Source organism: Hyperoodon ampullatus (genome assembly GCF_949752795.1).
Source record: "Hyperoodon ampullatus genome assembly, chromosome: 15".
NCBI lineage: Eukaryota > Metazoa > Chordata > Mammalia > Artiodactyla > Ziphiidae > Hyperoodon > Hyperoodon ampullatus.
This window is the reverse complement of record NC_136928.1, coordinates 855,669-872,775: the sequence shown is the minus strand read 5'-3', so window position 1 is coordinate 872,775 and position 17,107 is coordinate 855,669. Positions and strand designations below refer to the sequence as shown.

At 40.5% G+C, this 17,107-nt stretch overlaps 1 protein-coding gene across 2 annotated transcripts; it reads left to right on the top strand.

The window, feature by feature from the left end:
- Positions 1 to 4,178: 4,178 nt before the first annotated feature.
- On the top strand, positions 4,179 to 16,515 carry POLE4 (DNA polymerase epsilon 4, accessory subunit). Of its 2 annotated transcripts, none has more exons than XM_079721146.1 (4): positions 4,179 to 4,405; positions 5,030 to 5,114; positions 5,788 to 5,829; positions 16,194 to 16,515. In XM_079721146.1, exons 1-4 carry the CDS (start codon positions 4,199 to 4,201, stop codon positions 16,205 to 16,207), a joined length of 348 nt encoding a protein of 115 aa, XP_079577272.1. In that variant the 5' UTR covers positions 4,179 to 4,198; the 3' UTR covers positions 16,208 to 16,515. The 2 variants fall into 2 exon arrangements, with proteins under 2 accessions (XP_079577272.1, XP_079577271.1); XM_079721145.1 differs by having other exon boundaries at positions 4,179 to 4,408.
- The last annotated feature ends 592 nt before the right edge of the window (positions 16,516 to 17,107 follow it).

Below are 17,107 nucleotides of genomic sequence, written 5' to 3'. Positions count from 1 at the left end.
GCAAGACCCTTTCTGACCCACCTCCTAGAGAAATGGAAATAAAAACAGAAATAAACAAATGGGACCTAATGAAACTTAAAAGCTCTTGCACAGCAAAGGAAACCATAAACAAGACCAAAAGACAACCCTCAGAATGGGAGAAAATATTTGCAAATGAAGCAACTGACAAAGAATTAATCTCCAAAATATACAAACAGCTCATGCAACTCAGTATCAAAAAAAAAACAAAACAATTGAATCCAAAAATGGGCAGAAGTCCTAAATAGACATTTCTCCAAAAAGATATACAGATTGACAACAAACACATGAAAGGATGCTCAACATCACTAATCATTAGAGAAATGCAAATCAAAACTACAATGAGTAGCACCTCACACCAGTCAGAATGGCCATCATCAAAAAATCTAGAAACAATAAATGCTGGAGAGGGTGTGGAGAAAAGGGAACACTCTTGCACTGTTGGTGGGAATGTAAACTGATACAGCCACTATGGAGAACAGTATGGAGGTTCCTTAAAAAACTATAAATAGAACTACCATATGACCCAGCAATCCCACTTCTGGGCATATACCCTGAGAAAACCATAATTCGAAAAGAGTCATGTACCACAATGTTCATTGCAGCTCTATTTACAATAGCCAGGACATGGAAGCAACTTAAGTGTCCATCGACAGATGAACAGATAAAGAAGATGTGGCACATATATACAATGGAATATTACTCAGCCATAAAAAGGAACGAAATAGAGTTATTTGTAGTGAGGTGGATGGACCTAGAGTCTGTCATACAGAGTGAAGTAAGTCAGAAAGAGAAAAACAAATACCGTATGCTAACACATATATATGGAATCTTTAAAAAAAAATGGTTCTGAAGAACCTAGGGGCAGGACAGGAATAAAGACGCAGACCTACTAGAGAATGGACTTGAGGACATGGGGAGGGGGAAGGGTAAGCTGGGACAAAGTGAGAGAGTAGCATGGACATATATACACTACCAAATGTAAAATAGACAGCTAGTAGGAAGCAGCCACATAGCACAGGGAGATCAGCTCGGTGCTTTGTGACCACCTAGAGGGGTGGGATAGGGAGGGTAGGAGGGAGACGCAAGAGGGAGGGAATATGGGGATATATGTATATGTACAGCTGATTCACTTTGTTATACAGCAGCAACTAACATGACAATGTAAAGCAATGATACTCCAATAAAGATGTAAATAAAAAAAAATACTGGACCCACCACTACTCAAAAAGGACAAATAGATTATAAGGAGTCATGGAAAATTCATTCATGTTATATCAAGCAAGTAGAAGACTAACTAGAACTTCTCCCATTAAGTACAGGCAACATTTTTAAAAATAACAAAAGAGTATGGAAAATGTACAAATATGCTACAGTAAAATATTAAAAGAATGGCAGGTGGTATACAAAAGACAGTTGAAGAACCCCATCTGGAAGAAAACATGCTCTATGAAACAGAAAAATTGCCCACAAGTGCTTCATGTGATTTAAAATTTTAATAAGACTTAAAACAAGAACTCAGATGGCAAATGATGAAAAAACAGAATGAGACTAAATGGTTGTTTATATAGCTATGGAAACAGATTAAGAGCCGAGATGCCATTATTATAAAACTGATAAGTAAATTAGAAACAAAAGAAAGCAGATAAACACAGCTATAAAATGAATTACTGACATGAAACAAAGGCTTAATGTAACCACAATGAATGAAAAAAGAACAAAATCAAAACAATTATAAGGCAATCAACATGGAGGACAAAGATGATCTAACTTGGGGATAACTAGTATCCCTGAAAAGATATTCAACCATTAAAAACACTATAGGGCCTTCCCTGGTGGCGCAGTGGTTAGGACTCCATGCTCCCAATGCAGGGGACCCGGGTTCAATCCCTGTTCGGGGAACTAGATCCTGCATACATGTTGCAACTAAGGGTTCACATGCTGCAACTAAGACCTGGCACAACAAAATAAAATTAATTAATTAATTAATTAATTAACCCCCCCCCAAAACCACAAAAAAACCCACCATAAAAACAAAAATTATTCCTTAAATGAAGTAAATCTGTATACTGAAAAAACACACAATAGTAAAACAAAAATTGATGCATACATATCAAAACCCACGTGTTAATGTATACGTGTATGTGCATATATTTACAATATTATGTAAAATATATATTACATAACGTTACATGTAATGTTATGTAATACATGTAATGTACTTTCTACATTTTTTCTTCTATAAGGCAAAAAAAAAAAAAAAAAACAAGCTCATTTAACAGTTCTCCCCAGCAACATCCATTGCCAGAAGCTAATAAAGGGTATATACAAAGTTCTAAAAAAAAAAAAAAGATGTATGCTGATAGGGATGGTTCAGCAGAGGGAGAGAAAGACAGCAAGGGAGCAAAAGCAAGAGAGAGAAAAGAGATGCCAGAGTGATTTCCTTGAGGAGGTAAGAAGGGTTACGAATCTAATGGACAAACGTGGAGGGGATGGCTTTGGAGAGGATCACTGACATTTCAGTCCAGTGGCAGGTGGGAAGGCAGAGCATCTGGGTGTAGGTACTGTTAGGTGTATAGGCGTAGTGATGAGAGTCGGCGGAAGCTCCATTCTCAGTGCTTCTAGCTTCTCTGTGGAATAGCAACTGATATCATCAGCAGAGAGAGCCAAGTGGATTGAGGAGAAGGTATCAAATAATCATCTGGTGAGTAGGCAAGTGGGCAGAATGTGGTGGGATTGTTGGCTGCCTTCATTTTCACTTGAGACTGAGGACAAGACTGGTAAGACCAGTCAGTTGGTTTTTTGTTGTTGAAGTTGTTTGTTGTTCTCTCTATCCACATACAGCTGCATGGGTGTCACTGTATTATAGGCATAGGATTCGATTTAACCTGGTGTGGTGTGCCGCTATCAGCCTATTGTCTCTTAGCTCCAGATCCATCTTCATTGCTTGCTGGTGATGTCAGAACGTTTCTTCTCAGCCAGATGATTACGATGTTAGGATGTTATGCTGTATCAGTAGAGTGCACTGGAGGACAAAAGGGGGCATTTCCTGGTCCCAGTGTGTTTTGGGAGCAGGTTTTTGTGGAGCACAGTGGCCAGCAGTGTGCAGCACCTCTCCTTAGGCATCCTTCCAAAACACCCCAGAGAAGTGAATTGCCCATGAGTCCTGCCAGCGGGCACTTCAGTGAGTCGTGGCTGGCCCTCTGCAACAAGATCTTGATCTCAGCTCTGGTGGGAGGGGGTGCTCTCCCATGTTCATTCCATCCTTGGGTTTTCTACCCCAGCCCCGGGAACATACATGCAATTCCTCTATTCTTCAGACTTTTCTTTGCCCCTTAATAGTCAATTCCCTGTTAAAGGTAGGAATTTTTATATTAAACTTTCCTGTTCAAATTACTTTCCCTGCTCAAACCCTGTGCGGTTTCTTTCTCCTAATTGGACCCTAACTGATATAGATGAGGTTTTGTCACGAGAAAGAGGGAAGAATTGTTGAAAGGATGTCCATAACTTGTTTCTTTTCCCTCCTACGTTTTTTAAAAATTAATTAATTTATTTTTGGCTGTGTTGGGTCTTCGTTTCTGTGCGAGGGCTTTCTCTAGTTGCGGCGAGCGGGGGCCACTCTTCATCGCGGTGCGCGGGCCTCTCACTGTCGCGGCCTCTCTTGTTGCCCAGCACAGGATCCAGACGCGCAGGCTCAGTAGTTGTGGCTCACGGGCCCAGGTGCTCCGCGGCATAGTGTGATCTTCCCAGACCCGGGGTCGAACCCGTGTCCCCTGCATTAGCAGGCAGATTCTCAACCACTGCGCCCCCTGGGAAGCCCCCTGGGAAGCCCCCTCCTACATTTTTATTGCTCTTACTTTACTGTCTCTTCCAGTAGCACGTAAACTTGTTCAAGTTTCTCCTCTATATATTTCTATTACTGCTGTGTTTACTTTTACAATCAAATTTCTCAAAAGAGGGCTCAACTAGGCAGGATGGCGCGTGAGAGTCATCTCTGACGGCAAGACAGGCCCCCAGGACCCCAGAAGCGCTGCGAGTGGCAAAAAGTCTGGCGCCCCGCCGCGTGAGGGGCGGAGTCACGCGCCCGTAGGGGGCGTGGCTTCCAGCGCGCGCGAGAAGGGGGCCGGCACCGCTTGCGTGCACACAGTCGGCGGCTGCGCGCAGCACTCTCGGGGCCCGGATGGCGGCTGTGGCGGCTGGAAACGGGGCTTTCCGGGAGGAGGAGGGCACCGGTGGGGACGCCGCGGCTCCGCAGCCCCATGCCCCGACGATTGCGCCCGGGGCTCGTCTCTCGAGGCTGCCTCTGGCGCGAGTGAAGGCCTTGGTGAAGGCGGACCCCGACGTGACGCTCGCAGGACAGGAAGCCATCTTCATTCTGGCACGAGCCGCGGTGCGGCCGGGGCACAATGGGGTGGCGGGGGGTGGGTGTCTGGCGAGGGGCGGGGCTCGGGGCCTTTCCGAAGGGCGGGGCTTAGCGAGCCTTTGGGCCAGGTTTGGGGAACGCGGGGAGCCAGAAGAGGATCTGGGGCGGGGTGTGCTGAGCGCCGGGAGCTGAGAGAGGTTCTGGGGCCGGATTCTGAGGTGTGAGCATAGGAAGGGAGGACGGAGAAAGGGTCACGTAAAGTGGTTGTACTGGTTTTTCTAACATACCTACCTCTTCATGAGGGCCTGGGCACGGCTTTAATTTGCATCTCCAGTCTAACACTGAACTTGTAGGACCCTCAAGCAAATGAGTGTGGTGGATCTACAAGTGAGGGAGGGACGGATGTGTCATGGGCGACTGCAGGAGGGGTGAGGGACTAGACTTTTATGAAGTCCAGGAGAACCTTCAGCTTCCCTGCGAACCTCTCTTTCACCCCTGTCCGTTCCCCCGCCGCCAACAGAAGCACACACAAGAATTGTACTAGTATTCATCCATACAACTCTGCTTGGTGGTTTTGTTTTTTCAATTTTGGTTTGTTTATTATAACTTTTATTGTTTTTTAAATTTTTTTTCTGCTTTTCTTCACAGGAACTGTTTGTGGAAACCATTGCAAAAGATGCCTACTGTTGTGCTCAACAGGGGAAGAGGAAGACCCTTCAGAGGAGAGATTTGGGTAGAGTGTCACTGTGGTGTCTTGGATCTGGGGGCAGACGAGAGGGCTGGGCGAGGTTTTCCCTTACACTGTTTAAGACGGCATCACTGTAAGATGAGCGGTGCCACAGGTCTCTTCCTACGCTGTTTTCTCTTGGGCTGCCACAGTGCCAGAAAACCCTACCTTTTGAAAATCTGCTTTGGGTGGCTGGAGAGGTGCTGGGACAGAGAACCGAAGGAGTTTAGATGTTGCCAAAGCTAACTAGACCCCTTTATACCTTCTGCTATATGGTACCAGGCTTGCCTGTTTTTTATTCACCTAGAAAGTAGAGGTTTGATTTCTGACTCTGCTTTTTAGCTGGTAACCCTAGAACATCTGGAAGCTTTCATATACCATAATCTCGCTTTCCCTTCTGTATAGGCAACACTTCTCTGATGACTTTCAGAGCAAAGATGTTCCCCTCAGTGAGCAGTATTTAACCAGGCTTTTCTTATTTTCTTACTCTCAGAGAGACAGCTGATATGTAAGATTTGGTGGTGGAGTAGATATGGATCTCAAGATAGCAAGGGAAGAATTATATAAATGCCCTAATTTGCATAAAGCCTCATGCCCTTCACTGTGGGTTGTGCTTTTGTAAGAGGTTGATGCCCAAATGACCACAGTTATTCAGGTGTCTCTTTACCTTGTGTTTCAGATAATGCAATAGAAGCTGTGGATGAATTTGCTTTCCTGGAAGGTGAGTTCTCTATCACGGGGTAATCATTTCCACCTGTCTTTCCCGTGCTAACGATCTGAGTTCATAAAACTGATGGCCTGGTTCTTATAAAACTAATACAAAACTTATTTTATATAAATAAAACTGATGGCCTGGTTCTTATAAAACTGATACAAAACTTATTTTATATAAATAAAACTGATGGCCTGGTTCTTATAAAACTGATAAAAAACTTATTTTATATAAAGAAAACTGATGGCCTGGTTCTTCCTTGTTCATGTAGGAATGATTCTTTCTCCGTATTTCCTATTAAGATAGGAAAAACAAATTCTAATTCAAATTCCCTTGGGTAGTTAGAACTTCTTCCTGAAAACTGCTTAACCATAAAAAAATGGGAGGGACTATAAAGACCCCAGTGTAGTTAGGTGGATTCAGAAGTTTGATTCTTACTTTGATCTCCATTCTTACATATAAATCTTACCCCTCATCATAATGCTAGAGATCAGAAATGATTGCCAACATTTAAAGGGTTGCTTCTTGTTCTTTTTTCTTCTTCAGCAGTCTGTGTAAAGTGATTATTTTGCCACAGTGAGATTCTGTTCTGGCCTGTATCTATTTGTTCTTAGGAATTTTAGATTAACTCTTGTATACTAACTAAATCTTGTCATTGAAGTAGAAAATATTTGAGATACCTCATTTTAACTAACTTCTCTTAGAGCTCTCTCTCCTACTTAATTCCTAAGTCTGATCAGCTTACTATTCCCTACATATATTCTGATTGAAGAGCTTTGCGAAAGCCATGCACCTTCAGTTCATTCTCACCTTTATCACACCAGGATGTTCTCAACTACCTCCCTGAAGCCTCATTCCTTTCAGAAATCTTTTCTTGAATTATTTATTTCACTATTTTTACTCCTTTGTTCTGCATCTGTAATCAACCTAGGCCCCCGGCCCTCTTGATATATTCTTTTAAATGTCTTTTAAGATATATTCCCATGGCTAGCTTTGAGCCTAGATTATTGAGTATTCTCTTAATTTGTAGATCTTTTTAAAGTCTCTTTTCTGATTACTCATTTTTCTTAAAAATAACTTGTTAGCTGCCTACCTAAGGCAGACAATTTCTTGTGACTGACATCCTATCAGTTCCTCAATCAAAAATGTTTGGAGCCTAACTCTACCTGTTTATTTTTATTTTATTTTATTTTTAAATATGGAATACTTCATGAATTTGTGTGTCATCCTTGCACAGGGACCACACTAACCTTCCCTGTATCGTTACAATTTTAGTAAGTGTACTGCTGAAGTGAACACTCCTACCTGTTTATTTTTAATTACCATCTTTTCAAAGAGATGAGCGATGTGATCAAATTTCTATTGAAAGACATAAAACTGCCAACCTCTGGTGCCAGGATGATAAATTGGAGGGTGTTAGGAATAGAAGTGGAGAGAACTTAGCAAGGTTTTCCACTTTAGCCTATACCATGCATAGTGCTTGGCTTGGATTTTTAATAAATGGTCATTTAATGAGTGGTGGATGTGTTCATTTTCATCTTTGGATTCAATAATCTGAGTAGTTGAATCCCTCTGCTCTATCCTACATTAGTAGATCTGAATTTTGGTCATTATAGCCCCCTTGGATTTAGTCAGTATTATATTATTTTGTACCTGGTAAAATAAATGTTCTTATGTCCTTAGATGTGTATGTTCTAAGTGAAATTTTTTTTCTTTTTAATTGAGTCAGTATATATTCCTGTTTAAAAGTGAAATAGTTACCTAACGACTTATAATGAAATGGCCCTCATCCTTTTATTATTTCTGTTTTTAACTTTTCAGATGGCTTCTTATATTTCTGAATAATATGCTTTGTTGTTGATTTATCAACTGTAGATCTTATCTTTTGACTTCCTGCTATGATAAATGAAGGTTTGGCTAACCTATACTACCCTATCAGTCCCTTCCCTCCTTTCTGATTTTTTGTAGTTTTATCATTATTTTTAGTTCCTCTGTTACCTTTACAATTTATATAACATACTAAAATACGTATTTTTTTTGTTGACTCCTCACTTTGTAAGGTATGACTGTTAGTTCTCTTATTCCTTCCTTTCCCATTTTTAGCTCACTTCTAGCTCTCACTTTGTGTCAAGGCTGAAAACATACCTCCTTATCATAATTAGATCTTCCATGCTATATAGGTTGAGTGTAGAAGTTGAAAAACGGTATTGTGAACAGTCTTCCTCTACCCTCTCTGTCCTTTAATCCCTCATATAGGTCCCCTACCTTCAGGTAGTGGTTATTAGTCTCTTGTGTATCTTCTGGGTATTTTAATGCAAGTATGTTTATATATGTGTATATATATATATATATATTCTTTTCTAAACCTTTCCTTATGGAATGAGTATGGCATAGAATATGTATATCTTTTGTGGATACTGCCAAACATCCTGTATACTTGATTCACATTTCTATCAGCAGTGTATGACAGTTCCCAGTGTTCCTCATTCTCACCAACACTTGGTATTATCAGGGTTTGATTTTGCCAGTCTGGTAGGAACAACATTGATGAGCGTTTTTATCATAAAAGGGTGTAGGATTTTGTTAAATGCTTTTTCTGCATCTGTTAAGATGGTCATGTAGTTTTTGTCTTTCCTTTTGTTAATGTGGTGTATCACATTGATTGATTTGTACGTATTGAACTATCCTTGCATCCCTGGAATAAATTCTACTTGATCATGGTGTATGATCCTTTTTAAATATATTGTTGGATTTGGTTTGCTAGTATTTTGTTGAGGGTGTTAGCATTTATATTCATCAGTGATAATTGGCCTGTAATTTTTTTGTTTGTAGTTTCTTTGTCTGGTTTTGGTATCAGGGTAATGGTGGTCTTACTGTAGAATGAATTTGGGAGTGTTTCATCCTCCAGGTTTTTGGAATAGTCTGAGGATAGGTACTAGCTCTTCTTTATACGTTTGGTAGAATTTCTCTGTGAAGCCATCTGGTCCTGGAGTTTTGTTTGCTGGGTGTTTTTTGATTAATAGTAGTTTCACTACTGGCGGTCCAGCTGTTCAGATTATCTATTTCTTTCTCATTCAGTCTTGGAATGTTGTCTATTTCTAGAAATGTATCCATTTCTTCTAGATTGCCCAATTTGTTGGCATATAACTGTTGGTAGTATTCTCTTATGATTTTTTTGTATCTCTTATTTTGTTTATTTGGATCCTCTTTTTTTCTTGATGAGTTGACTAAAGACTTTTCAATTTTGTTTATCTTTTCAAAAAACCAGCTCTTGGTTTCATTGATCTTTTCTATCATTTTATGTTTCTCTGTTTCATTTTTTTCCTGTCTGATTTTTATTGTTACCTTTGTTCTGCTGACTTTCGGCTTTGTCTTTTTTCTTCTAATTCTTTTAGGTGGTAGGTTACGTTCTTTGAGATTTTTCTCATTTCTCGAGGTAGGCCTCTGTTGCTCCAAACTTTTCTCTTAGAACTGCTTTTGCTGCATCCCATAGATTTTGGAAAGTTGTGTTTCCATTTTTATCTGTCTTGAGGTAGTTTCTGATTTTCTCTTGGATTTCTTCAGTGACCCATTGGTTTTTTAGTAGCATATGTTTAGTCTCCGCATGTTTGTATTTTCCCCATTTTTCTTCCTGTGATTGATTTCTGGTTTCACACCATTGTGGTGGGAAAAAATGCTTGATATAATTTCTACCCTCTTAAATTTGTTGAGACTTGTTTAGTTAACTGGCATGTGATCTGTCCTGGAGAGCATTCTTTGTGCATTTGAAAAGAATGTGTATTCTGTTGTTTTGGGGTGGAATATCCTGTAGGTATCTTTTAAGTTAACCGGTCTGATATGTCATTTATGACCACAGTTTCCTTATTGACTTTGTATATGGCTTATCTGTCCACTGATGTAAGTGGGGTGTCAAAGTCCCCTACTACTATTGTATTACTCTCAGTTTCTCCCTTTATGTCTGTTACTGTTTGCTTTATGTACTAGGTACTCCTATATTAGGTGCATATGTTATTGAATGTTACATCCTATCTTTGTATTGATCCCTTTATCATTATATAATGCCCTTCTTTGTCTTTTGTTATAGACTTTGTCTTAAAGGCTATTTTCAGGTCTGAGAGGACTATTGCTACCCCAGCTTTCTTGTCATTTCCGTTTGCATGAAATATCTTTTTCCATCCCCACACTTTCAGTCTGTGTATGTCTGAAGCTTTGAGGTGGGTCTCTTGTAAGCAGCATAATAGATAGGTATTGTTTTTTCATCCAGTCAGCCACCCTATGCTTATGATTGGAGCATTTAGTCCATTGACATTTAAGATCATTATTGATAGGTACATACTTACTGCCATTTTGTTCATTGTTTTCTGGTTTTTATAGTTCTTTCCTGTTCTTCTGCTTTTAGTTTCTTCCCTTATGCTTTGATGATTCTGTTTAGTGTTATGCTTGTGTTCCTTTCTCTCTAGTTTTTGTTTATCTGTTATAGGCTTTTGATTTGTGGTTACCATGGGGTTCATATGTGTTGACCTATATATAACTACATGTTTTAAACTGGTAGTCATTTAAGTTCAAACACATTCTAAAAGATGTACATTTTTTCACTCCATTCCCCTATGTTTTATGGTTTTGATGTCATATTTTACATCTTTATGTTTATTCCTTAACTGTTATTGTAGTTATAGTTGATTTTACAATTTTTTATCCTTTTTTTTTTTTTTTTTTTTTTGTGGCTGTGCTATGTGGCTTATGGGATCTTAGTTCTCTGACCAGGGACTAAACCTGGGCCCACAGCAGTGAAAGCGCTGAGTCCTAACCACTGGACCACCAAGGAATTCTCTGGTTTTTGTCTTTTAATCTTCATACTAGCTTATTTCAGAGATTGATCCACAGCCTTTTCATATATATTTGCCTATACAAGTGGGATTTTTCCTTTCCTATAGATTCTTCCTTCCTGTTGTAGCCTTTCATTTTCCACATAAAGAAGACTCTTTAACATTTCTGCTTTATTTATCTGGATATCGGTTTCCTTCTTCAGGATCAGGAAGTATTCAGCCATAATTTCATCAAATACATTTTTGATCCCTCCCTCTCTCCCTCTTCTTCTGGGACCTCTATAGTTTGAATGTTGGTATGCTTGATGTTGTCCCAGAGGTCCCTTATACTATATTCATTTTTTAATGTTTTTCTTTTTGCCGTTCTGATTGGGTGATTTCCATTATTCTATCTTCAGATCATTTTTGCATTCTTCTGTATCACCTAGTCTTCTGTTAATTCCTTCTGGGGTGTTTTTCATTTCCGTTCTGACTAGTTCTTTCATATACTTTCTAGTTCCTTGTAAAAATTTTCACTGTTCATCTGTTCTTTTCCCTAGTTCAGTTAGCATTCTTGTTACTAATGCTTTGAACTTTTTATCTGGTAAATTACTTATTTCTGATTCATTAGTTATTTTTTCAGGGTTTTTTCCTTGTTCATTCATTTTAAAGAAATTCCTTTGTCTTCTCATTTTGCTTAACTTTCTCTGTCTCTGTGAAATTAGGTGAAACAGTTACCCATCCTGGTCTTGAAGGGGGGTGCTTGTGTGGGAGCATCACTGTATAGTCTGTGTGTGCTCAGTGGCTTTGATGGGAGAGCTGGATCTGAGGTGAACACAAGTCACATCTTACCCCAGAGTGTGCTGGCAGCTATCACCTTGGTAGAAGGTGGGGCTGGACATGGAGGGGCTGGAGCCAGAGGCAGGTGCGAGCTGGGTCTTCTCCACTCCTCAGTTGCCAACACTGCCCTATCAGGAATGGTGTCAGGTCCCAGATTGCTGGAGCAGAAACCCTGAGAGCAGGGTCTGAGTTGGTTCTGTTCACTTTGAGTGTGTGCTCTTCCCCCCTCCCCACATCAGCACCTTTGCTCCGAGGGGAGCAGTGCTGGAACCAGAGGGGCCGGATTGGGCATCCAGTGGAGGCTGGTGCCTGCACTTGGATGGTCCTGGCACCAGTCAGAGCTACAGACTGCTTGTGCTGTGCTGCCCCTGTGAATGCTAGTAATGGCTGCCCTTTCCCTGTTCGGGTGCTGTGCCAGGTTTGAGCCCACTCTGTTCTCTACAGTTGTGCACTTTCCTCTGCAGTGGCAGCCTTTGCCCTAGTGGGGAACTGCTGTGGAGCAAGAGGGGCCAGAGTGGGCATTTGGCGTGGACTGGGGTACGCGCTGGGGTGGTCCCAGCACCAGTCAGAACTCCAGACCACTCCTGATTTGCTGCCCTGTGACCACCAGTCATGGGTTCCCTTGCTCTATTCAGATGCTGTGCCAGATCCAAGCCGGCTCCATCCCTCACAACTGTGTGCTCTCCTCAGCTGTGGCAGCCTTTGCCCTAGTGTGGAGCTGTGCTGTGGAGTAAGGGGGGCTGGAGGGGGTGCGTGGTGTGGGCTGGGGCACGCACTGGGTGGTCACAGTTTCAGTCTGCTTCCTGCGCCTTGTTTTGGGAGTAAGCAAGCGTGTGTGCGCCCTTCACGAGCGGAGTCTAGGTTTCTTACAGCCACACTGTCAGTCCCACTGGATTTCAAACCAGCTAAGAGGACTCGTCTTCCTTGTGTTGGACCCCAGAGCTGGGGTGCCCATGTTGTGATTCAAACTGCTCACTACCCAGGGAGGATCTCCAAGCCTGTCCTGACCTGACCACTTCTCTTCCCTTCCTACCTGACTCTGTGTGGATCTTTCTTACAGCTTTGGTTGTACAGGAGTTCTGCCAGTCTCCAGGTAGTTTTCAGTGAGAATTCCTCCACATGTGGATGTATTTTTGATGTGTGTGATGTGAATTATTTTAAGGCTTATATTCTTTGTCTTTAAGTGGGGCATTTAATTTAATGTAGTTAATGATATATATGGGTTAGAAGTACCATCTTATTTTGTGCTTTCTATCTGTCTTATTTTATATTTTATTTTTTTCTTTCCATTTTTTACCTTTTTTTGAGTATAATTTATTCAGTTTTCCCTCTATCAATTTGGAAGTTGTATACTCTTTTTTTTTGCTACTCTACCAGTTACTACATGCATCCTTAATTTATCAGAGCCTAGTGTTAGTACCTTTCCCTTTATCCTCAACAAAATGGGATCTTAGAATCCATTAGCTGAATTTACAAGTCCCTCATCCCCCACTTATGCTGGTATTGTCACCTATTTTGTGTTGTCTTTGTCAGTCCACATAAGGCTATATTATTGCTATATTATGTAGGCAATGACATATAAATTTATCCATATATTTATACTGTCTTTGGTCATCCTTCCTTTTTATATTTCTGCTCCTCCGTTTGTGATCGTTTCTTTCTTTCTGAAGTAAATCCTAAAGGGTCTGATGGTAGCAAACTCTGCTTTTTTGGTATAAAAAAGCCTTTATTTTACTTTTTTTCTCTACCTGCTCTGGCTCACTGATTTACTTTCTTTATTGAAAGATATTTTGCTGAATATAGAATTCTAGGTGGAACTTTGTTTTAGCACCTTGAAACAATCATTCTTCTCACTTTTGAAGCAAATTTGTCCCTTTTTTCTGTCTACTTTGAAGATTTTCTCTTTATTTTTTCTGTAGTTTCACTCATTAGGTATAATTTCCTTTTATGTAGTCTGCTTAGGCTTTTTAAATCTATGGATTGATGTCTTTCATCTGTCCTGGAGAAGTCTCTTTCTCTCTCCTTTCTCTTGTTCTTTCTCCTTTCTCTCTGGGATTCACATTAAACGTATGCTAAAAGTCAGCCATCATTTTGCCTCTCCGTGATGTATTCTATGTAATTTTTCTGACCTTTCAGTTTATTAACTCTCTGTTCAGTGGTACTTGTCTCCTTTAAACTTTCCTGTTGATTTATTAGTTCTTGTTTTTGTATATTTCATTTTCTGTGAATTCCATTTAGTTATTTTTCAAATCTATTTTGTCACTTTGTATTTGCTGCAGATGTTTTGAAGCTTGTCTTTTATTTCACTAAATATAGTATGTACAATTGTTTATAGTCTGTGTCCAATCTAATATCCAAAGCCTTTTAAGCCTGGCTTATTTATTTACTTTTCTGTCTTTTGTTTCTGTTGGTACCGTCTCATGGTCTTTTTCTATTTGCCTAGTTATCTTGGTATATATATATATATATATATATATTTTTTTTTTCGGTACGCGGGCCTCTCACCGTTGTGCCCTCTCCCGTTGCGGAGCACAGGCTCCAGACGTGCAGGCTCAGTGGCCATGGCTCACGCGCCTAGCCGCTCTGCAGCATGTGGGATCTTCCTGGACTGGGGCATGAACCCACGTCCCCTGCATCGGCAGGCAGACTCTCAACCACTGCGCCACAAGGGAAGCCCTATCTTGGTATATTTGTCATTGTATTAATATTTGAAAAAATTATTTGTTGGATAATTATTTGAGGCCAGTATAATGAGACCTGTCTTCAAAGATTTTCATTTGCTTCTGCAAGACACCTAGGGGCATGTATCAGTGCAGAGCCTCCTTTTTGAATCTAGGACTTGAGGATTCCTTGATCACTGTGGTGATATAAACTGTGATGGCAGGTCTGTGAGGGGACTGATTTAATTCTAGTTCAGCCTTACTCTGAGGGTGTAGCCTTTTGGGAATCCAGCTTTTAGAAAGGGGGCAATTATCAAACCTTTCCACTTGGGCAGATTCTCAGATTTGACCCTTCATTTGCTCAACCAAAATCGCAAAAGTTTCTCAGCTCTCTTTTGGATTGGCCGATTCCCCTGAGGTTAAAGCAGTTTTGGAGGCTGGGTTTTCTTTGTGTTTTTGCCTTCTCTAGACTTTGGGTTTGCCTTTTCTTGAGGCCTGTTTAATTCCTGAAGGGTTTTCTTTCTAAAAATAGTTTAATCAGCTCTATCAGTTGGTATCAGCAGAAATTTGCCATTATTGGAAGCAGAGGCTATTAAAAAATTTTTGAGGTATTTTTGCTTTGTTTTGTTCTTTTCTTATTTGTTCTTTTCCCTGAATTATTCTTTCAAATCTTTCCTTTTACTGGATAGGCTTTCTTCAAATGCCTTGTAATTTTTATTCTATTTTAGAATGAGGGAATAAGAAAGCTCTTTGGAACCTGTGTATGTATGTGTATGGAGGGTGGTTTTTGCCTTGCAGTTTTACTTTAGTGTGGGTAGGGGGTGGGACCAGATGTTATATTGGGGACCTCCAAAGGCCAGAATTGCAGAAAACTTGACTGTGGGAAGCTGGAATTTTCAGAAGCTGCTCTGGTTCTCCAGATAATTCATTTAGTTCTTTAGAAGAGAGCCTGCTGATTTTTTTTCAAGTTAGATTTAGTTTAAATGCTTGTTTTCTGGTAGTGCTGCACACAGGGAGGGTTGTGAGGAGATGGGGTCAACTGTTTCTCATATAGACCCTTGAGTCATTACCCATGTTAGCCTTGCATCTCTTTCTGTCATTTTTGGTGTCAGTCTAGATCCTCCCCATGAGTTTCCTAGTTAGATGGGTTCCCACCTCTGCTGCGCCCCGCTCTGTGTTTATTGTAGGCTTATTTTCCTCTGCCCTGTTTATAAACACACTTCAGTCAGATTTCTGTCAGTCAGTTTTTTGTTTCAACCAAATCTCTTTGTTGTAGATTTATATACCTGTTAAAAGATTTTTTTCCTTTCAAGTGGAATCTTGCATGGGAGGGCATACAAACTTGAGGGTCCAGTGTCCCACCTTTTTTTTAAATTAAAAAAAAATATTATTTTTGGCTGCATTGGGTCTTCATTGCTGCGTGCAGGCTTTCTCTAGTTGCGGCGAGTGGAGGCTACTCTTTGTTGTGGTGCGCAGGCTTCTCATGGTGGTGGCTTGTCTTGTTGTGGAGCATGGGCTCTGGCATGTGGGCTTCAGTAGTTGCAGCATGTGGGCTCAGTACTTGTGGCTCTCAGATTCTAGAGTGCAGGCTCAGTAGTTGTGGCACACGGGCTTATTTGCTCCGTGGCATGTGGGATCTTCCCAGACCAGGGATCGAACCCATGTCCCCTACAATGGCAGGAGGATTCTTAACCACTGCCCCACCAGGGAAGTCCCAGTTTCCCATCTTGACCTGGAACTTTTTCAAAGATTAAAAACTCTGCTTAGAGAACTTATTTATTTTGTATCACTCACCCCTTGTTGTAGTCTCCACAGTTGCTCATTAACCAACACAATTTCTTAGCCCTTTTCCCACCTCTAAATTGAACTCTCCAGACCCAACTGCCCAGCCTCTGTAATGACATGTTCTTCCCCAAGGATCTTTTGGATGGATATTCCTCAAAATGAGTATTTTGGTCTTAGAAGAACTGCCAGTACCAAAGCAGCTGCCACTTAACTTTGCCCAGTTTGCTACATTCATCCAGCTCTTGAGGCACTTTGCTTTCAACATTGCTCTTTGTGTTTTTAGGTACTTTGGATTGATTGCTGAGCCTGGGCAGTTTTGTGAGCCTGTACCTGCATCCTTCAGCTAGGCCCTCTGCAGGTCTCAGCTTTGAAGAAGAGTCTTTGGAATACTGGACTTACACACTTTTCCTGTTCTGCCTTCACCTAAGCCTGGATAAGCAGAGATCTCACCTGTTAGCTTTTCTTTATAAGGTCTTCCACTACTTGTGTCTTCCATTTCTGGCCTGGATGCAGCTGCTGCTGCTTGTGGTAGAGATATCGAAAATGATTTTGTAGGTTGCTTAATAAATGATAAGGACCAAATAAAAGTTTCTGATCAGCCTCAACCTAGTGTGTTGTATAATCTTGCCTTTGCTCTTGCCTCATGACTGGAGAGCTGCCATTTCTAGCCACAGATTTTTCTGATCTTCCCTGCTAGCCATTGTAAACCCCAGTCTTTCATTTATTTGTTCATTTTTTTTTTTTAGCACATCAGCAGAGTGTGGCTCCAGAATTTATAGGAGGTCACTTAAGGTCTTCAGAGGTCAAATAAATGTGATCCTAGATTTAAAACCAGTTAAAATACTTCAGTAGCTTTATTGAGATATAATTCACCTACCATACAATTTACCCATTTAAAGTGTACATTTCAGTAGCTTTTAATATATTCACAGATATGTAAAACTGTTGCTGTAGTCAATTTTAGAGCATTGTTAAGGGAATTACATAATAGGTAGTATTTCGTGTCTGCCTTCTTTCACTTAAGATAATGTTTTGTAAGGTTTATCTATGTTATAGCATGTATCAGTACGCATTCCTTTAGTTTTAAAATTGTAAAATATACATAACATAAAATGTATCATTTTAACCACTTTTAAGTGTACAGTTGTGTGGCATTTATTCCCATTGTTATCACCATCATCCATCTCCAGAATATTT